This window comes from Kogia breviceps, chromosome 1, assembly GCF_026419965.1.
Source record: "Kogia breviceps isolate mKogBre1 chromosome 1, mKogBre1 haplotype 1, whole genome shotgun sequence".
NCBI lineage: Eukaryota > Metazoa > Chordata > Mammalia > Artiodactyla > Physeteridae > Kogia > Kogia breviceps.
The window spans coordinates 59,058,334-59,081,408 of record NC_081310.1 but is presented as its reverse complement, the minus strand read 5'-3'; the positions used below and the strand labels follow the sequence as shown (position 1 = coordinate 59,081,408).

The window sequence follows — 23,075 nt, the reverse complement described above, 5'->3', positions numbered from 1 at the left end:
CCACCCCGGAGCAGACAGCCCGCTCTATGGCAGAGACAGCCCCTCGCAGGGACAGGAGAGTTACGGATGATGTGGCCTGGGAGCCCCTCTCCAGGCAGGGCCCCATCCACCTCTGGATGGCCTCGCCTCTCTGCCACCTGTAACTACTCCTCATCACTGGCCTCTGGCTCCAGCCAGGCTAGACTCATCCTCTCCAGAGAAGTCCTCTGCCTCCCTGCACTCACCTTTGCTCCTGTGGACCCCCCTCCCAGAGAAACTCTCCTCCATTCACCAAAGCCCAGCCCATATCCTGCCACTGAGCATAAGCATTCCTTGCCCACCCCAGTCCTGCAGCGACCACTCCAGGCTCGGTCCACCTCCCTCCCCAGCACAGGATACTCTGCTGGAACCAACAGCAGCTCTTGGGGTGCATAACCCACACCTAGACTGTGCTCGGACTCCTCTGCCCTGCCCGTGGTGCCCAGCAAGACGCCAGGAGTACAATGGCAGCTCAGGGAGTATTTGCAAGTCGATGCCCCAGACCTGGGCCCGATGTCTGCCTGGGGCAGGCTCTACCTGGGGCGTCGTAGCGATCCACCTCCTTGTAAGACACTGACATGACAGGGTGCTTGAGTTTCTCACGAAAGTCCGTGATGGTCTGGTAGACCAGGAAGACGGCCACGGCCATGAGCAGCAGGTAGATGAAGATAAGCAGCACTGAGAAGACGTTCTTCAGGCAGGCCTTGCTAAAGCGGATGCTGCTGCAGGCGGACTCGCTGTCCAGGGCTGAAGGACAATGACACACATGTGATCCAGAGGAGGTGGGCAACCTCCAAGCCCACAACCTGCTTTACCAAGGAGGCGAGGTCGCCCACACATCCAACCTCTCCACCTCAGCCCTCACATCTGAATCACAACACACGGCTCCTGTCGACATTCACCACACACCCGCTCTGCAAGGAGGGGGCCCCTGAGCTGAAGGAGGCGCCCCTCTAGAGGGACAGACAGTTACAACCCAGCAAGGGAGCCGGCCCCAGCCTACCTCTCTGGCCCCATCCCCTGACCACTCCACTCCCCCAGGACCAGCTATACTAAATAACTGTTCCCATTGTACCCTCCTCAGCCCTGGAGCCCCTCACACCCCAAGCCTGGCCTGAGGCACTGCTACTGCTGACTCCTAACTCATCCTTCAGGTTTCAGTTTAGAAAGGTATTTCCTCAAGGAAGCCTTCCCTGACCCCATAACTTGATTAGGGCACCCCTTCCTCAGTGCTCCCAGGGCACCCTATGTCCACTGTCATCACTCTGCAATGTTACTGTCTACATGTCTTTTTAATCCCCCTAGGCTGTGAGCTCCACGAGGGCAGAGACAGGACCAGTCTTGTCCATACTGAACCCCTAGCCCTTCTCGCTGTGCCTGGAATAGAATAGGCTTTCTGCAATTAGATGGTAAATGACTGAATGTGTCCCGATGCCAGCCCCTCCCCAAAAGTCCTGTGTTGAAGCCCTAACCCTGTGACAATATTTGGAGACAGGGCAGTTAAGGAGGTGATTGGGTTAAACAAGGTCATAAGGATGGGCCCTAATCCAATAGGACTAATATCCTTATAAGAAGAGGGAGAGCCCAATGGCATTTTTCACAGAACTAGAACAAAAAATTTTTTAATTTGTACAGAAACACAAAACACCCTGAGAGCCACAACAATCTTGAGAAAGAAGAATGGATCTGGAGGAATCATGCTCCCTGACTTCAGACTATACTACAAAGCTACAGTCATCAAAACAGTAATGGTAGGGGCACAAAAATGGAAATACTGATCAATGGAACAGGACAGAAAGCCCAGGAATAAACCCACACACTCATGGTCACCTAATCTATGATGAAGGTGGTAAGGATATACAATGGAGAAAAGATAGTCTCTTCAATAAGTGGTGCTGTGAAAACTGGACAGCTACATGTAGAAGAATGAAATTAGAACATTCTCTAACACCATACACAAAAATAAATCAAAATGGATTAAAGATCCAAATGTAAGACTGGATACTATAAAACTCCTAGAGGAAAACATAGGCAGAATATGCCTGGACATAAATTACAGCAATATTTTTTCTGATCCATCTCCTAGAGTCATGGAAATTAAAAAAAAAAAAAAAAGGGACCCAATTAAACTGAAAAGCTTTTGCACAACAATGGAAACTATAAACAAAATGAAAACACAACATATGGTCTGGGAGAAAATATATGCAAACTATGTGACCAACAAGGGATTAATTTCCAAAATATACAAACAGCCCATACAGCTTAATATCCAAAAAATAACCCAATAAAAAATGGGCAGAAGACCTAAAGAGACGTTTCTCCAAAGAAGACATTCAGGGAGGTAGGATCAAGATGGTGGAAGAGTAAGACGCGGAAATAACCTTCCTCCCCACAAATACATCAGAAATACATCTACACGTGGAACAGCTCCTACAGAACACCCAATGAACGCTGGCAGAAGATCTCAGACATCCCAAAAGGCAAGAAACTCCCCACGTACCTGGGTAGGGCAAAAGAAAAAAGAAAAAACAGAGACAAAAGAATAGGGATGGGACCTGCACCAGTGGGAGGGAGCGGTGAAGGAGGAAAGGTTTCCACACACTAGAAGCCCCTTCACAGGCGGAGACTGCGGTGGTGGATGGGGGGAGCTTCGGAGTCGCTGAGGAGAGTGCAGTAACAGGGTGCGGAGGGCAAAGCGGAGAGATTCCCGCAGAGGATCGGTGCCAACCAGCACTCACCAGCCCGAGAGGCTTGTCTGCTCACCCGCTGGGATGGGCGGGGGCTGGGAGCTGAGCCTCAGGCTTCGGTGAGAAGCCGGGAGAGGACTGGGGGTGGCTGCGTGAACACATCCCGAAGGGGCTGGTGCACCAAGGCTAGCCGGGAGGGAATCCGGGAAGAGTCTGGAGCTGCCGAAGAGGCAAGAGACTTTTTCTTCCCTCTGCTTCCTGGGGTGTGAGGAGAGGGGATTAAGCGTGCCACTTAAAGGAGCTCCAGAAACGGGCGCGAGCCGTGGCTGTTGGCGTGAACACCAGAGACTGGCGTGGGACGCGGCTGCTGCTGCTGCCTCCAAGAAGCCTGTGTGCAAGCACAGGTCTCTCTCCACACCGCCCCTCCCCGGATCCTGTGCAGCCCGCCACTGCCAGGGTCCCGGGATCCAGGGACAGCTTCCCCAGGAGAGCGTGTGGCATGCCTTGGGCTGGTGCAGCGTCACGCCGGCCTCTGCTGCCACGGGATCGCCCCGTATCCGTGCCCCTCCCTCCACCCGGCCTGAGTGAGCCAGAGCCCCCAAATCAACTTCTCCCTTAACCCCGTCCTGTCTGAGCGAAGAGCAGATGCCCTCAGACGATCTACGCACAGAGGTGGGGCCAAGTCCAAAGCTGAACCCTGGGAGCTGTGCGAACAAAGAGGAGAGGGGGAGGTCTCTCTCAGCAGACTTGGAAGCAGCGGATTAAAGCTCCACAATCAGCTTGAAGTGCCCTGCATCTGTGGAATACCTGAATAGACAGCAAATCATCCCAAATTGAGGAGGTGGACTTTGTGAACAAGATATATTATTTTCCCATTTTTCTCTTTCTGTGAGTGTGTATGTGTGTGCTGCTGTGTGAGATTTTGTCTGTATAGCTTTGCTTTCACTATTTGTCCTAGGGTTCTGACCGTCCCATTTTTTGTTTTGGATTTTTTTGTTTATAAAAATTTTCTTCTTAATAATTATTTTTAATTTTAATAACTTTATTTTATCCTACTTCATTTTATCTTCTTTCTTTCTTCCTTTCTTTCCTTTCTTCCCTTTCTTCCTTCCTTTCTTCCTATCTTCCTGTCTTCCTCCCTTTCTTCCTTCCTTCCTCCCTCCCTTCCTTCCTTCCTTGCTTCCTTCTTTCATTTCTTCCTTCCTTTCTTTCCTCTCTATTTTTTCTCCCTTTTATTCTGAGCCGTGTGGATTAAAGGCTCTTGGTGCCCCAGGCAGGCGTCAGGACTGTGTTTCTGAGGTGGGAGAACCAACTTCAGGACACAAGTCCACAAGAGACCTTCCAGCTCCACAAAATATCAAACGGCGAAAATCTCCCAGAGATCTCCATCTAAACACCAAGACCCAGCTTCACTCAATGACCAGCAACCTACAGTGCTGGACACCCTATGCCCAACAAATAGCAAGACGGGACTACAGCCTCATCCATTAGCAGAGAGGCTGCCTAAAATCATAATAAGGCTACCGACATGCCAAAACACACCAGACGTGGACCTGCCCACCAGAAAGACAAGATCCAGCCTCATCCACCAGAACAGAGGCACTAGTCCTCCCAACCAGGAAACCTACTCAAACCATTGAACCAACCTTAGCCACTGGGGACAGACACCAAAAACAATGGGAACTACAAACCTGCAGCCTGCAAAAAGGAGACCCCCCCAAACACAGTAAGCAAAATGAAAAGACAGAAAAACACAGCAGATGAAGGAGCAAGGTAAAAACCCACCAGACCTAACAAATGAAGAGGAAATAGGCAGTCTACCTGAAAAAGAATTCAGAATAATGATAGTAAAGATGATCCAAAATCTTGGAAATAGAATAGACAAAATGCAAGAAACATTTAACAAGGACTTAGAAGAAATAAACTAGAAGCAAGCAATGATGAGCAACACAATAAATGAAATTAAAAATACTCTAGATGGGATCAATAGCAGAATAACTAAGGCAGAAGAACGGATAAGTGACCTGGAAGATAAAATAGTGGAAATAACTACAGCAGAGCAGAATAAAGAAAAAAGAATGAAAAGAACTGAGGACAGTCTCAGAGACCTCTGGGACAACATTAAATGCACCAACATTTGAACTATAGGGGTCCCAGAAGAAGAACAGAAAAAGAAAGGGACTGAGAAAATATTTGAAGAGATTATAGTGGAAAACTTCCCTAATATGGGAAAGGAAATAGGTAATCAAGTCCAGGAAGCACAGAGAGTCCCATACAGGATAAATCCAAGGAGAAACACACCAAGACACATATTAATCAAACTATCAAAAACTAAATACAAAGAAAACATATTAAAAGTAGCAAGGGAAAAACAACAAATAACACACATGGGAATCCCCATAAGGTTAACAGCTGATCTTTCAGCAGAAACTCTGCAAGCCAGAAGGGAGTGGCAGGACATATTTAAAGTGATGAAGGAGAAAAACCTACAACCAAGATCACTCTACCCAGCAAGGATCTCATTCAGATTTGATGGAGAAATTAAAACCTTTACAGACAAGCAAAAGCTGAGAGTTCAGCACCACCAAACAAGCCTTACAACTAATGCTAAAGGAACTTCTCTAGGCAAGAAACAGAAGAGAAGGAAAAGACCTACAAGAACAAACAGGAAACAATTAAGTAAATGGTAATAGGAACATACATATTGATAATTACCTTAAATGTAAATGGATTAAATGCTCCCACCAAAAGACACAGACTGGCTGAATGGATACAAAAACAAGACCCATATATATACTGTCTACAAGAGACCCACTTCAGACCTTGGGACACATACAGACTGAAAGTGAGGGGATGGAAAAAGATATTCCATGCAAATGGAAATCAGAAGAAAGCTGGAGTAGCAATTCTCATATCAGACAAAATAGACTTTAAAATAAAAACTATTACAAGAGACAAAGAAGGACACTATATAATGATCAAGGGATGGATCCATGAAGGAGATATAACAATTGTAAATATTTACTCACCCAACATAGGAGCACCTCAATACATAAGGCAAATACTAACAGCCATAAAAGGGGAAATCGACAGTAACACAATCATAGTAGGGGACTTTAACACCCCACTGTCACCAATGGACAGATCATCCAAAATGAAAATAAATAAGGAAACACAAGCTTTAAATGATACATTACAGAAGATGGACTTAATTGATATTTATAGGACATTCCATCCAAAAACAACAGAATACACATTTTTCTCAAGTGCTCATGGAACATTCTCCAGGATAGATCATATCTTGGGTCACAAATCTAGCCTTGGTAAATTTAAGAAAATTGAAATCGTATCAAGTATCTGTTCCAACCACAATGCTATGAGACTAGATATCAATTACAGGAAAAGATCTGTTAAAAATACCAATACACGTAGGCTAAACAATACACTACTTAATAATGAAGTGATCACTGAAGAAATCAAAAAAGGAATCAAAAAATACTTAGAAAAAAATGACAATGGACACAGCAACCTAAAACCTATGGGATGCGGCAAAAGCAGTTCTAAGAGGGAAGTTTATAGCAATACAATCCTACCTTAAGAAACAGGAAACATCTCAATTAAACAACCTAACCTTGCACCTAAAGCAATTTGAGAAAGAAGAACAAAAGACCCCCAAATTTAGCAGAAGGAAAGAAATCATAAAGATCAGATCAGAAATAAATGAAAAAGAAATGAAGGAAACGATAGCAAAGATCAATAAAATTAAAAGCTGGTTCTTTGAGAAGATAAACAAAATTGATAAACCATTAGCCAGACTCATCAAGAAAAAAAAGGGAGAAGACTCAAATCAATAGAAATAGAAATGAAAAAGGAGACATAACAACAGAAACTGCAGAAATACAAAAGATTATTAGAGGGCTTCCCTGGTGGTGCAGTGGTTGAGAATCCGCCTGCCGACGCAGGGGACACGAGTTCGTGCCCCGGTCTGGGAAGATCCCACATGCCGCGGAGTGGCTGGGCCTGTGAGCCGTGGCCGCTGAGCCTGCGCGTCCAGAGCCTGTGCTCCGCAATGGGAGAGGCCCGCGTACCACACACACAAAAAATTATTAGAGATTACTACAAGCAACTGTATGCCAATAAAATGGACAACCTGGAATAAATGGACAAATTCTTAGAAATGCACAACCTGCTGAGACTGAACGAGGAAGAAATAGAAAATATGAACAGACCAATCACAAGCAATGAAATTGAAACTGTGATTAAAAATCTTCCAACAAACAAAAGCCCAGGACCAGATGGCTTCATAGGCGAATTCTATCAAACATTCAGAGAAGACCTAACACCTATCCTTCTCAAACTCTTCCAAAATATAGCAGAGTGAGGAACACTCCCAAACTCATTCTATGAGGCCACCATAACCCTGATAACAAAACCAAAGATGTCACAAAGAAAGTAAACTACAGGCCAATATCACTGATGAACACAGATGCAAAAATCCTCAACAAAATACTAGCAAACAGAATCCAACAGCACATTAAAAGGATCATACACCATGATCAAGTGGGGTTTATCCCAGGAATGCAAGGATTCTTCAATATACGCACATCAATCAATGTGATACACCATATCAACAAACTGAAGGAGAAAAACCACATGATTATCTCGATAGATGCAGAGAAAACTTTTGACAAAATTCAACACCCATTTATGATCAAAACCCTCCAGAAAGTAGGCATAGAGGGAACTTTCCTCAACATAATAAAGGCCATATATGACAAACCCACAGCCAGCATTGTTCTCAATGGTGAAAAGCTGAAACCATTTCCATTAAGATCAGGAACAAGACAAGGTTGCCCACTCTCAGCACTCTTATTCAACATAGTTTTGGAAGTTCTAGCCAGAGCAATCAGAGAAGAAAAAGAAATAAAAGGAATCCAAATTGGAAAAGAAGATGTAAAGCTGTCACTGCTTGCAGATGACATGACACTATACATAGAGAATCGTAAGGATGCTACCAGAAAACTACTAGAGCTAATCAATGAATTTGGTAAAGCAGCAGGATACAAAATTAATGCACAGAAATCTCTTGCATTCCTATACACTAATGATGAAAAATCTGAGAGTGAAATTAAGAAAACACTCCCATTTACCACTGCAACAAAAAGAATAAAATATCTAGGAATAAACCTACCTAGGGAGACAAAAGACCTGTGTGCAGAAAATTATAAGACACTGATGAAAGAAATTAAAGATGATACAAATCGATGGAAAGATATACCATGTTCTTGGACTGTAAGAATCAACATTGTGAAAATGACTCTACTACCCAAAGCAATCTACAGATTCAATGCAATCTCTATCAAACTGCCACTGGCATTTTTTACAGAACTAGAAGAAAAAATTTCATAATTTGTATGGAAACACAAAAGACCCCGAACAGCCAAAGCAATCTTGAGAACGATAAATGGAGCTGGAGGAATCAGGCTCCCTGACTTCAGACTATACTACAAAGCTACAGTAATCAAGACAGTATGGTACTGGCACAAAAACAGAAATATAGATCAATGGAACAGGATAGAAAGCCCACAGATAAACCCACACACATATGGTCACCTTATCTTTGATAAACGAGGGAAGAATATACAGTGGAGAAAAGACAGCTTCTTCAATAAGTGGTGCTGAGAAAACTGGACAGCTACATGTAAAAGTATGAAATTAGAACACTCCCTAACACCACATACAAAAATAAACTCAAAATGCGTCAAAGACCTACATGTAAGGCCAGACACTATCAAACTCTTAGAGGAAAACATAGGCAGAACACTCTATGACATAAATCAGAGCAAGATCCTTTTTGACCCACCGCCTAGAGAAATGGAAATAAAAACAAAAATAAACAAATGGGACCTAATGAAACTTAAAAGCTTTTGCACAGCAAAGGATACCATAAACAAGACCAAAAGACAACCCTCAGAATGGCAGAAAATATTTGCAAATGAAGCAACTGACAAAGGATCAATATCCAAAATTTATAAGCAACTCATGAAGCTCAATAACAAAAAAAAACCAAACAATCCAATACAAAAATGGGAAGAAGAACTAAATAGACATTTCTCCAAAGAAGATATACAGATTGCCAACAGACACATGAAAGAATGCTCAACATCATTAATCATTAGATAAATGCAAATCAAAACTACAATGAGATATCATGTCACACCGGTCAGAATGGCCATCATCAAAAACTCTAGAAACAGGGCTTCCCTGGTGGCGCTAGTGGTTGAGAATCCGCCTGCTGATGCAGGGGAAGCGGGTTCGTGCCCTGGTCTGGGAAAGTCCCACATGTCGGGAAGATCTCACATGCCACGGAGCGGCTGGGCCCGTGAGCCATGGCCGCTGAGCTTGCACGTCCAGAGCCTGTGCTCTGCAACGTGAGAGGCCACAACAGTTGAGAGGCCCGTGCACCCAAAAAAAACAAACAAACAAACAAACAAAAACTCTAGAAACAATAAATTGGAGAGCATGTGGAGAAAAGGGAACACTGTTGCACTGCTGGTGGGAATGTAAAATGATACAGCCACTATGGAGAACAGTATGGAGGTTCCTTTAAAAAACTACAAATAGAACTACCATACGACCCCACAATCCCACTACTGGGCGTATACCCTAAGAAAACCATAATCCAAAAAGAGTCATGTACCAAAATGTTCATTGCAGCTCTATTTACAATAGCCAGGACATGGAAGCAACCTAAGTGTCCATCAACAGATGAATGGATAAAGAAGATGTGGCACATATATACAATGGAATATTACTCAGCCATAAAAAGAAGTGAAACTGAGTTATTTGTAATGAGGTGGATAGACTTGGAGTCTGTCATACAGAGTGAAGAAAGTCAGAAGGAGAAAAACAAATACCGTATGCTAACACATAAATATGGAATCTAAGAAAAAAAATGTCATGAAGAGACTAGGGGTAGGATGGGAATAAAACACAGACCTACTAGAGCATGGACTTGAAGATATGGGGAGGGGGAAGGGTAAGCTGTGATGAAGTGAGAGTGGCATGGACATATATACACTACCAAATGTAAAATAGATAGCTAGTGGGAAGCAGTCGCATAGCACAGGTAGATCAGCTCGGTGCTTTGTGACCACCTAGAGGGGTGGGATAGGGAGGGTGGGAGGGAGGGAGATGCAAGAGGGAAGAGATATGGGATCATATGTATATGTATAACTGATTCACTTTGTTGTAAAGCAGAAACTAACACACCATTGTAAAACAGTTATACTGCAATAAAGATATTTTTAAAAAAGAAGATATACAGATGGCCAAAAGGCACATGAAAAGATGCTCAATATTGCTAATTATTAGAGAAATGCAAATCAAAACTCCAATGAGGTTACCACTTCACACCAGTCAGAATGGCCATAATTTAAAAGCCTACAAATAATAAATGCCGGAGAGGGTGTAGAGAAAAGGGATCCCTCCTACACTATTCGTAGAAATGTAAATTGGTGCAGCCACTATGGAGAACAGTATGAAGGTTCCTTAAAAAACTAAAAATAGAATTACCATATCATCCTGCAATTCCACTCCTGGGCATATATCTGGAGAAAACTTTAATTCGAAAAGATATATGCATCCCAATGTTCACAGCAGCACTATTTACAATAGCCAAGACATGGAAGCAACCTAAGTGTCCAATCAACAGATGAATGAATAAAGAAGATGTGGTGTGTGTGTGTATATATATATATATATATATATATATATATATATATATACACATATATACAATGGAATACTACTCAGTCATAAAGAATGAAATAATGCCATCTGCAGCAACATGAATGAATCTAGAGATTATCATATTAAGTGAAGTAAATCAGAGAAAGACAAATATCATGGGATATCACTTACATGTGGAATCTAAAAAAATGATACAAATGAACTTATTTACAAAACAGAAATAGAGCCACTGACACAGAAAACAAACTTAGGTTACCAAAGGCGATACTGGAGGGGGTGTGGGGTGAGATAAAGTAGAAGTTTGGGATTAACATATACACACTACTATATATAAAATAGGTAAATGACAAGGACCGACTGTGTAGCACAGGGAACTATACTCAATATCTTGTAATAATGGAAAAGAATCTGAAAAAGAGTAAATAAAAAAAACATATATATATATATAACTGAATCACTCTGCTATATACTCGAAACTAACACAACATTGTAAATTAACTGTATTCCACCCCCCGAAAAAAAGAAGAAGAGGGAGAGACACCAACGATGCATACACACAGAGAAAAAGTCACATGAGGGGGTGACAGTGGACAGAGTTCAAGGCTGGCAGAGCAGTCAGAGAAAGTTAGGGGGAAACCTGAAAGGGAGAGAGCCACATAGGGTAGTCAACTCCCAAATCTGCAAATGAAATATGCTCAACTTCTTGACTGGACACCAGGAGGGCCAGCAAAAAAGCAGCAGCTGGTAACCAAAAGATCTGAGTGGAGATTTCAGCTGCTGCTAATGCAAGGAACATAGATTAGAACTTGGGTCTTGTCATTTTAACTACTTGCTAAGACAAAAGTTCTTCAGAGGATCATAAGAGAATCCAGAACCTCTATAACATGTCATTAATAACGTCTAGTGTTCAATCAAAAAATCACCAGACATGCACAGAAACAAGAAAATGTGACCCATACTCAAGGAAAAAAGCAGTATATAGAAACCAATGCCAAGATGACCCCAAATGTTGTAATTAGCAGACAGGAATTTTACAGCACTTTAAGGATTTAAAAGAAAATGTTAAGGATAAGGAATGAACAGAGGGGAAATAGAGAATCTGAAACTGTAGAAAAGAACCAATGGGAATTCTAGAGCTGAAAAATAAATAAATAAAATGAAAAACTCACAGCATAGTCTTTAACAGCAAAAGATGACAAGAGAAAAAAGCCAGTGTAGTTGAAGTTAAATGAACAAATTATCCAATCTAAAAAAAAAACAATCGAAGAAAAAAACTAACAGAGCCTAGACAACTGTGGGACAATATCTAGCAGTCTAACAACATGTAACTGAAGAGAAAAAATGGATCACAAAAAATATTTGAAAAAATAATGGCCGAAACTTCCCAAAACTGGAGAAAAAAACATCAATTTATAGATCCAAGAAGCTCAATACATGCCAAGCAGGATAAATAAGAAAACCAATCCTACACAAATCATAGTCAAACAACCAATGCAAAGGTACGAGAAAAATCTTGAAAGCAGTCAGGGAAAAAAAAGGCATATTACATACAGGAAATTATATCTAACGACAGGTTAACTTTTGATCAGAAATAATGAAGGTCAAAAGACAAGGAACATTGTTAAAGTACTGAAAGAAAAAAAATTCTGTCAACTGAGAATTTTACAATTCCAGCAAAACTAACCTTCAAAAATGAAGGGGATAAGGTTATTTTCAAACACAAAAGCTGAGAGAATTCATCACCAACAGACTTGCACTACAATGCACGCTAAGGAAAATTCTGAAATGACACTAGATGGTAACACTCAGATGTATAGGAAGGTATAAAGATCCCTGGAAATGTTAAATAGGTAGGTAAATATAAAAAGCTATTTACATATTTTTTAAATTTTAGGCTATCTAAAGCAAAAATTATACAATATTGTAAGGTCTTCTAACTTTTGGGAAAGAAGGAACAGAGAAACAACATATAAGACAAATAGAAAACAGCAAAATGGTAGAACCAAATACAACCATATCAATAATTACTGTAACTGTAAATGGACTAAACACTCCAATTAAAAGGCAGAGACTGTCAACCTGGATTAAAAACTAGATCCAACCAAATGATGTCTATAAGAGATGGACTTTAAATACAAAGACACAAGAGTATTTGCTCATAATTATTTCATTTTCTTTTATTTAAAAGCACAAAAGCAAGAGGAGCACAGAACTTTTAAATGTCCTAGACTGACAGACAGAAGGAAATCATTCATTCTTTACTTCCACAAACATACATCAAGCATCAACTCTACATGCAACACTTTGTGCTAGGTGCTTCAGGGAGATACCAAGAGAGAAGGATTGATGGTTTGTGCTACAAGTGCTACAGGATTCAGAAGGATGTGAAAATGTAAAATGTGAGATTTCCTTTTCTTGGAGGGATGAATGGGGAGCGCAGGGCTAAGGGCAGAGATCAGCAAAGGCTTTGCGGAAGAGGTTGCATTAGCCCTGTCCCTAAAGCACCAGGAGGATTTTGAGGAAGAAATAATTTGGTGTTCATTATTCATTTGTTTTGCGAACTGAAAGACCAGATATCTAGGCCAGTGGGAGAGTAAGAGCTTGGTCTCCAGCCCCAGCTCTGCTACTAAATATAACTACTCTGTGACCCAGGACAGTTACTTAATGCTCCTAAGGATAACTTTCTTCATGTGAAAAGGAAATAATCATTTCAATTTTCTATGATTTCTGAGAGAACCAAATGAGAGATTGTTGTAAAATGCACTATAGAGTGCCTGCTCAATGAATTACTGGTTATTGGAGACCCAGAACATATCCACTACCCCTCAAAAAATGAAGCCCTCAATGATGAAGATAACAAAGATGAAGAGCATGGAATGACAATCTCATAATAATTAACTAGAAAAAATATACGCTGAAGATAAAATGGAGGTGGGGCAGAATACAGTGTCTTTCATATAGTAGTCATGTAATGTTTCCATGTCTGTTAAATGAATGAATAACCCAAATAACAGATGAACTAAGTCTTACAATGCTTACTAGCTACCCTGAATTGGTCAGAGAATACTAGTATATTTCAGGCACATAAAACTATAAACCAACTGCTGTGCCTTATTATTTCTGGTAAAATAGTTTAGAAAATTCTTACTTTACAGGAATGCCAATTCCCAGAAGTGTCTGTGTGGTTCCTTCAGGCTGTGAAGAACAGGTTACTGCTGACGATGGATGTTTACTCTAAGAGGAACCAGGAAGTCCCAAGGAAATCCCTTGGGTAGCTGAGAGTGAAGCCAAGGTACAAAGCAGCTCTAGTTCTCCAAAGGGAATTAAAGCAATTCACTTTTTCAACTTCCTTTGTCTCTGATTCTACTTTGGCTGCTTATTGTTTAGTAAGTCCCTAGTGGGACTGTGTCCATTTCTTCACCCTCACAGCTCTGCCACCTGCCTTCCCACTGTGTTCCTCTCATGACCCTGCTCCACTTTACTCTTGAAGTCCCTCTCTCTGAGTTTTGCATGCAGACCCCCTCCTGGAGAGTATCCTGTATAGGGTACCCCATTAGGCACATCACAAGACACTGCCCTTCTCCACACCCAGCCTGTAGATGGCTTCCCTTAGCTCTGGTGCTGATCCCTGATCAGTCACATGTAGCCTGGCTGCAAGGCCACAGGACCCAAAGTACGGTGGTTTGTGCACAGGGAGCTACCCATAGCTGTTTTGCTTAGAAGGCACTCCCAGCCCCCATGGTCCATGTGAGACCACAGGCTCCCTTCAAAACATGGCAGGTAAAAGCATATTCACTGTCATGAGCTGCTCATAACTGCAGTGGCAATAGGTTTCAGGTTGCTACATTTTAACGGGACTTGAAAAGATCACAAGATAAAAGTGAAGGAACTTCAAATGACTGAATTGGTGTGTAACATCTGAATAGAATTTTTAAGATTAGTAGGGACCCGAAAGGCTATCTGGTCCAACCCCATTCCTTGTGCAGTGATCCTGGTCCCACAGTCAACACCTGGCACAAAATGAGGGTCCTAGAGTCCTGACTCCTAGTGCATGCTCTTCCGCTACACGACAGTAAACATTAGTCCTTAAGATTCAGTTACTAGTGATGATAAAAGAATATCTGATTGAAAAAACATAACTTCAAAACAAGCAGAACATTTTTAAGGTAAACTGCATATTACATCTAGGCTGCACAACATGATGAAGACGAACAATGACAGGCATCTGTGGGCAAGTGTCTCCTCTATCACAGCCAGAACAACATGATTTGAAATGTTCTGCCTTCATGATGCCTTTGGTTAGGGAAAGAGATGACTTTCTCCCTACTTATTCTCGAAACTTCAAAAAAAAAAAAAAACAAATTTAAGGCAAAAAGGCAAAAAATTTAAGGCAAAAACTAATTTAACAAAAAGGTCACATGACAACTGCACCACCTGCATTTGTTTGGCAGGGGTACCTGGACAAATTACTCTCGTGGGAACACGGGCCCAGAGTCTCTTCTGTTTCATTCACAGAAGCCAGGTTTAGCCTCTTCACAGGCCCTTCACTGATCCACAAATTGGCAGGTAACGTAAATAAAACACTGTAGAATTGTTTATCATCCACACGTGCTATCCGTGACACTCCAATTCTAAAAGTAGACACCGTTTCATTTTACCATTCTTTTAGAAAGGTGCTGGATATTTGAGAAAATGTCCCACGCACTCTGCAGTCAGAAAAACCAAACTCTGGCTTTTTTTGTGGCAAGCAGGATGAATGTATTTTAAAAGTATACATCCTTTATATATATGCAGAGTCACAGTAGTAGAAGAGAAAAATAATGCACAAGATTTTCTTGGGAAAGGTAATTTATGAGTTTTATAAAACCCATGACAGAATTGCTTCAAGAACCCAAACTTGCCCCAGAATGTAAGTCAGGCCATTAAGAGGATATGTAAAACATTGTGAGACCTTTATTTACAGGAAAGGAAACTGGCTGATTACTGCAACCCTGAAAAACTCTACCTTGCAGAGAGCACTGGGCTAAGATGCATTCAGACAGTGAAGAAGAAATGACTTCTTTATCTTTTTTTCTTTTTAGTGATGTGGTGGGTTTGTTGTTTTAATTTTGTTTTGGTTTTTCTGTGAGATATAATTTACATACCATAAAATTTACCTTTTTAAAGTGAATATATTTTGTAGTTTTTAAAATATTCACAAGGTGTATAACCATAACCACTATCTAATTACAGAACGTTGTCATTACCCAAAAAGAAACTCCACACCCATTAGCAGTCACTCCACCTTCCTCCTAGTCCCTGGTAACCAATAATCTATTGGGTCAGCCGAAAGTTTCATTCAGTTTTTTCCATAAGATGGCTCTGGTAGCACTTAGTTGTTCTTAACTTCGTTCAAAACAATTTTGTTAGATTGTATGTGAGAGCTGTCATATCAATTGGGCTTCCCTGGTGGCGCAGTGGTTGAGAATCCGCCTGCCGATGCTGGGGACACGGGTTCGTGCTCCGGTCGGGGAAGATACCTCATGCCGCGGAGCGGCTGGGCCCGTGAGCCATGGCCGCTGAGCCTGCACGTCCGGAGCCTGCGCTCTGCAACGGGAGAGGTCACAGCAGTGAGAGGCCCGCGTACCGGAAAAAAAAAAGACTTATCAAAATTTGTGAATTTCTGTGTAGTCATTCTAATATTGAAGATGGAAGAAAAAGAGCAACAATTTCAGCATATTATGCTTTACTATTTCAAGAAAGGTAAAAACACAACCGAAATGCAAAAAAAAGATTTGTGCAGTGTATGGAGAAGGTACTATGACTGATTGAACATGTCAAACGTGGTTTGCAAAGTTTTGTGTTGGTGATTTCTTGCTGGAGGATGCTCCACGGTTGGCTAGACCAGTTGAAGTTGACAGCAATCAAATTGAGACATTAATTGAGAACAATCAATGTCACACCAAGCTGAAGATAGCTGACATACTCAAAATATCCAAATCAAGCGTTGAAAATCATTTGCACCAGCTTGGTTACGTTAATCACTTTGATGTTTGGGTTCTACATAAGTTGAGCCAAAAAAACCTTCTTGACCATATTTCCACACAGGATTCTCTAATGTAATGAAAATGTTCCGCTTTTTTTTTTTAAGATTTATTACTTATTTATTTAATTTATTTATTTTTGGCTGCATCAGGTCTTAGTTGCGGCATGCAGGCTCTTCATTGCAGTGCACGGGCTTCTCTCTAGTTGTGGTGTGCGGGTTTTCTCTTCTCTAGTTATGGCGTATAAGCTCCAGGGCGCGAGGCCTCTGTAGTTGTGGCGCACGGGTTCCAGAGTGCACGGGCTCTGTAGTTTGCAGCACGCAGGCTCTAGTTGAGGTGCGCCAGCTCAGTAGTTGCGGCACACGGGTGTAGTTGCCCCACAGCATGTGGGATCTTAGTTCCCTGACCAGGGATCGAACCTGCATCCCCTGCATTGTAAGGCGGATTCTTTGCCACTGGACCATGAGGGAAGTCCCAAATGTTCTGTTTTTAAAACAAACTGTGATGGGAAATGAAAAGTGGATATTGTACAATAATGTGGAATGGAAGAGATCACGGAGCAAGCGAAAGGAACCACTACCAACCATACCAAAGGCCGGTCTTCATCCAAATAAGGTGATGTTGTGTATACAGTGAGATTGGAAGGGAGTCCTCTACTATGAGCTCCTTCTGGAAAACCGAATGATTAATTCCAACAACTACTGCTCCCAATTAGACCAACTGCAAGCAGAACTCGTGGAAAAGCATCTGGAATTAGTCAAGAGAAAACACATAACTTCCAACAGGATAACGCAAGACAGCATGTTTCTTTGATGACCAAGCAAAAATTGTAACAGTTTGGCTGGGAAGTTCTGATTCATGTGCTGTATTCACCAGACATTGCACCTTTGAATTTCCATTTATTTCGGTCTTTACAAAATTCTCTTAATGGGAAAATTTTCAATTCCCTGGAAGACTATAAAAGGCACCTAGAACCGTTCCTTGCTCAAAAAGATAAAAAGTTTTGGGAATGTGGAATTATGAAGTTGCCTGAAAGATGGCAGAAGGTAGTGGCACAAAAGGGTGAATACATTGTTCAACAAAGTTCTTGATGAAAATGAAAAATGTGTCTTTTATTTTTACTTAAAAACCGAAGGCATTTTCTGGCCAACCCAATACTTTCTTTCTATGGATTTACCTATGCTAGGCAAGTCACATAATTGGAATCAGAGAATATGTGACCTTTTGTGTCTGACTTCTTTCACTTCACGTTTTCAAGATTCGTCCATGTTGAAGCATGTACCAGCTCTTCATTCCTTTTTATTGAACAATAATATTCCATTCTGTGAACATACTTATTTATCCATTCATCAGTTGATGGACATTTGTGTTGTTTCTATGTTTTGTCTATTATGAGTAATGCTGCTATGAACATTCATTACAAGTTTTTGTGTGGACATAAGTTTTCATTTTTCTTGGGTATATACCTAAGAGTAGAACCGCTGGGTTATATGGTAACTCTATATTTAACCTTTTGAGGAACTGCCAGGCTATTTTTCACAGTAGCTCTACCATTTTACATTCCCACAAGCAACGTATGGGGGTTCTAATGTCTCTATATCCTCACCAAAACTCGTTAATCATCATCTTATTGATTGTAGCCATCCTTGTAGGTATGAAGTGGTATCTCACTGTGGTTTAGATTTGCCTTTCCCTGATGACTAATGATGTTGAGCATCTCTTCATGTGTTTATCGGTCATTTGGATATCTTCTTTGAAGAAACATTACTCAGATTATTTGCCCATTTTTTAATTGGGTTGTCTTTTTATTACTGAGTGTAAGAGTTATTTATATATTCTAAATACAAGTCCCTTATCAGATATATGATTTGAAAATTTCTCCCATCCTGCGGGCTATCTTTTCACTTTCTTGATAGTATCCTTTGATGCACAAAAGTTTTTCATTTCAATGAGGTCCAATTTACCTATTTTTCCTTTGGTTGCTTATCTTTGTCTACTCTATTAGTATACAACTGTTTCCATGGAGAACTGATTATAATGACTAGTTAACTGTTTTCCTCAATGTGATTACACCTCTGATGTAATAAACTGCATATTCAATTACCATGTCTGGTCTCATCTCTCCCTTTGAAAAGAATAGTAAGTGGTTGTGCTTCACCTGATAGAGAGGCAACGAATAGACTGAGGCTTTTACCACATTATGGTATGAAATTCTTTATCTCACAGAGTAACATTAGGAACATAATCCTGGGCGCTAGGTGCTTAACTCGAACCTCAGCTGCTAAATGCTCAGCAGCCTCATACTGTCTTCCTGTCTTGCTACTCTTAGGTCCAGGCCCTGCATTCAACTCCAGCTCCACCTCCTCTTCTGGCCTCCAAGTGTGGACATCCTCTGAGGCTCAGTCTCCATGACCCTCTCCTGCTCATTCCACACTCTGTGTCCCTGGCTCTCTTCCAGGCCCCTAAACCGCCCACTACGGGTCCTCTCTCCGGTCAATCCTACACCTCTCACTGCCTCTAGGCCATCTCTAACCAGACCCACCACACCAACTGCGGTGGTGTGTGCACCGCAGACGAGCATCTTCTCTTCCAGCCACCTGCCCCTCCGGACTCTGTCTCTGTATGGTATTATTCTCCCACTCACCTGGCTTCAAACCTCAGAGTCTTCTCTGGTTCTTTCTTCTCCCCCTCCCCTACATCTAAGTGGCCTATCACATCAGCCTTCAGCCTGTGACATGGCACAGCTGTCTCGCTTCACCTTAATCCAGGCCCACAGCCTGCCACACTGATCTTCCTAACATGCCCACTTCACTCCTTTTCCTGCTCCGCTCCAATCCCTTTAAATACTGCCTGCCCCCTAGAGAAAGTCCAAACCCCGACACTCAAAACCACCCCCAGTCCGACCCAGCTGAGCTTTCCTACCTCACCTCTCTCTGCTTCTCCTACCAACCCTCTGCTCCAACCACTGTGCCACCCACCGATTCTGAAACACCCTATTGTCATTCCCATCTCCAAGGGTTTGCGCACACACCCCTCCTCCCTGGCCAGCCCTTCTTTTTCACCCATATATCACCCTCCTTCAGATCAACCCCACTTCCTTCACCAACCGGCCCTCCTTCGTTCACTCCTGAGGCACCTGTCTCTAGCATTTCTTTGGCCCTCATTCATTCATTCAAGTTGGCTTACATGAGATGCCTTCCTGTTCCAAATTCCCACCTCCCTCTCCCAGGGCACCAGTGCACACTGGGCACCTACAGAGGGCCAGGCACTCTACCAGGCACTGGAGTTACAATGGGGGTAGGGAGGGGACAAACTTTGTGCCTCACCAAACTCAGGGGCAGGGCCTACGGGCTGACACAATTAACAAAAGAATTATAATCAATAAATGGACACTCAGCTGTGCTAAATGCTACAAAGAAAAAGTACTGAATACTAGAAAGCAGGTAACAGGGAGAAAAAGACCCCATTAGGTAGCTCAGGGCAGGCTGTGTAGAAGGAGGGCAAGTTCTTCTTTGGGTAACCTGCCTTCTCTCTCCACATGGCCTTGAGTTCCCAGAAGTAGGCCATGCCTCACTCACCTTCTTCGTGGTTTTAGCATTGGGCATAAAGGTGAAGGAATCCATGAGTGACTCTGGTGGAGGAAGGGGAGGATTTTGGAACAAGAAAGCATCTCATCCAGGAACAACTGAGCCAGAGTCAGAATACGTTCAGAGACAGCCCTGGGTTCAATTTGAGCCCTGCTACTCTTTAACTCTGAGCACAGTACTTAACCTCTCTGTGCCCCAGGTCTCTGTCTATAAACCAGGACTAACCGCCTCCCTCAGAGGGTTGCTGGTTAGATTACGGGATAAAGTATATAGAAAAAGCCCTACCCAGGCCTAGTAGAGGAAAGCGCCTAATCATTGGTGGCTGCTGTCATTACCATTATTTTTATTATTCTTAGGGGACTCAGAGGCAGGAAATGAGCTCTGAAAGTTGTATACCAGGTCATCAAATTCGGGCCAAGTCACTACTGAGACCAGCCAAATGGGCTTCTGAGCACTGGATTGTCTACGGTCTAAACAGGAGATGCGCCCAGGAGAGTTTCCCCAAAAGCAGGGAAGGCTCTTTGCCAGCCAAAGGAACTACCCAAAATTTGCTCTGCCTGAGGTTTGGCTACCTGCTCTGACTGATCTCAGGCTTTGAGGCCCCAGGAATCTGAGGCAAAAGAGAGGCTGCCAAGGTCGAAGGTCATCATGGCCACTTCCTAATTTGCCTGGCATTTATGTATAAAAGGAAACACAACAGGAAACTTCATCTTTCCAAGTCTGGCCTCCCTCGTCTTCCTGCTGTCACCATCTATTCTCTTCTGACTGAGGGCAAGACGGCAGTGCAGGCTGCAGTAGGCAGAATAACGGCTCACAAAAGATGTCCACATCTTAAATCTTGGAGCCCATAAATATGTCAAGTTACACGGCAAAGATGGGATCAAAGTTACTAATCATCTGACCTTAAAACAGGAAAATTATTCTGGATTATCTGGATGGGCCCAATGTAATCACAAGGACTCTTTAAACATGGAAGAGGGAGGCAGTATGAGGAGATGTGAGAAAGACCTGAAGACGGAAGAAGAGACATGAGCCAAGGAAGGCAGGCAGCCTCGAGAAGCTGGAAAAGGCACTAAAATGGATTTTTTCCTGGAGACTCCAGATAGGAATTCACCTGCCGACACCTTAATTTTAGCCCAGTGAGACCCATTTTGGCCTTCCAATCTCCAGGACTCTCAGATAATAAATCTGAGCTATTTAAGTCACTAAGTTTTTTTTTTTTTTTTTTTTGGGGTGGTACGTGGGCCTCTCACTGTTGTGGCTTCTCCCGTTGCGGACGCACAGGGGCTCAGGGGCCATGGCTCACGGACCCAGCCGCTCTGCGGCATGTGGGATCTTCCCGGACCGGGGCACGAACCCGTGTCCCCTCCATTGGCAGGCGGATTCTCAACCACTGCGCCACCAGGGAAGCCCTTAAGTCACTAAGTTTGTGTTAACTTGTTACAGACACAATAGAAACTAACATACAGGGTTTCTGAACATTTCTCCCTGGGACCTTAGGGCTTCAGAGGCAAATGCCTAGAGTCAGAGTGAGGGAAGTCATGCTATGACCTTTTACACATTGGGCTTTAATAGAAGGATGCTTAAGATATTTTTTAAAAATCATGGGTACAGTAGAAAGAGTCTGGGGTCAGACAGAGCTTGATCCAGTCTGTCTGTTGACCAGCTACGTGATCTTCCCACACTTCACTTAGCCTCTCTGAGCCTCAGGGCCTCATCTGGAATCAGGAGGATGACCGCCTCCCAGGGTTGCTATGAGAAGTAAATGGGCAATGGAGATGACAGAGCCTGGCAGTCAGTAAACATTAGCTGCCCTTCCTGCCTCCTTCCTTCTACAAAGTCCTCTCTAAGGATTAGGCACAATCACAGAATTTCCTATCCCATTCCCCTCCTCTACAAATATGGGAATCCAGAAGAGCAGAAGCCCACCTCCCTCAATCCACCCAAGAAGCTGGAGTCAGTCTGGGACTCCATTCATTCACTCACTTACTCATTCATTCACTCAATGAATCGTTATTGCATGGCCAGGGCTGAATGGAGAGCAAAAGGGACTGTCTCCACCCTGGTGTTTACAGTCTAGTAGAACAGACAGACGTTAATCAGTCAGGCAAACACATATACCATTCCATCAGTGACAGCTGCAACGGAGAGATGTGTAGGCTATGAGTGATGGGGGAGGTGATCTAGTCAGGAGGTCAGAGAAGGCTTTGCAGGGAAAAAAAATGAGTGAGCTGAGAGCTGAAGGATGATTACGCATTAACAAAGTGACAGACGGAAGAGAATTCCAGGCAGAGGAATAAAACTACAAAAAGGCCCAGTGGTGGGAGGGAGGCCCAAAGTAAAAGAAGGCCAGCATGGCTGAGGGGCAGTGAAAAAGGGGAAGTAGGGAAGGAAGGAAAAACAAATGACTTTCGGGTTCAACTGGGTGGTGATGGTACCATTCCTGGAAACAAGAGACACTGGAAGAGGGTGAAGCTGGCAGTGGGGAGACCATGAGGTCAATTCTGGACATGTGGAGTTCAAGGGACCTTTGAGACCTCCTGGCAGAGCCACCATCTGGGAATCTGGATACACAGGATATGCGAACAGGTAACCTCTGGGCCAGAGATACAACCACGGCAGTCACGTGAGAGCAAACAGTGACTAAAGCAGGGGAGGGGGCCTGATTGAGGTCACCTGCCAGAGACTGAGAGAAGGGAGCCTCTGAGAAACATTTAACACCCAAGAGCTGGAGGGTGACTGCAAAGGAAGCTGGAAGGAGTGACCTGAGAAGTAAAGTGTCACATCATGGAAGCTAAGGGAGCAGAGCATATGTGGGGTGAAGAAGTGGTTGACAGTATCAAACATTCCTGCAAGTCTCTACAAGATGCCACCTTAAGGATGGGACCACCCAGTTGAGTGACAAAACTGGAGAGGTCTGATGTCCAGGGATAAGGCCTATCGGATAATCACCCAGAGTGCCCTGGGAAGAGACCCAGGTATTAGAGGCTCAACTGCTGACAGCATCC

General features: G+C 42.9%; 1 protein-coding gene across 2 annotated transcripts in view; it reads right to left on the bottom strand.

Annotated features, from left to right (window-relative positions):
- PACC1 (proton activated chloride channel 1) overlaps nucleotides 1-23,075 on the bottom strand; it is a 54,388-nt gene that overhangs the window by 13,535 nt on the left and 17,778 nt on the right. For both annotated transcript variants that reach the window (XM_067032034.1, XM_059076268.2), the window contains exon 3: nucleotides 556-765. In XM_067032034.1, coding sequence (XP_066888135.1) covers nucleotides 556-667 — 112 coding nt within the window. In that variant the 5' untranslated portion in view covers nucleotides 668-765. The remainder of the gene's footprint in view (nucleotides 1-555; nucleotides 766-23,075) is intronic.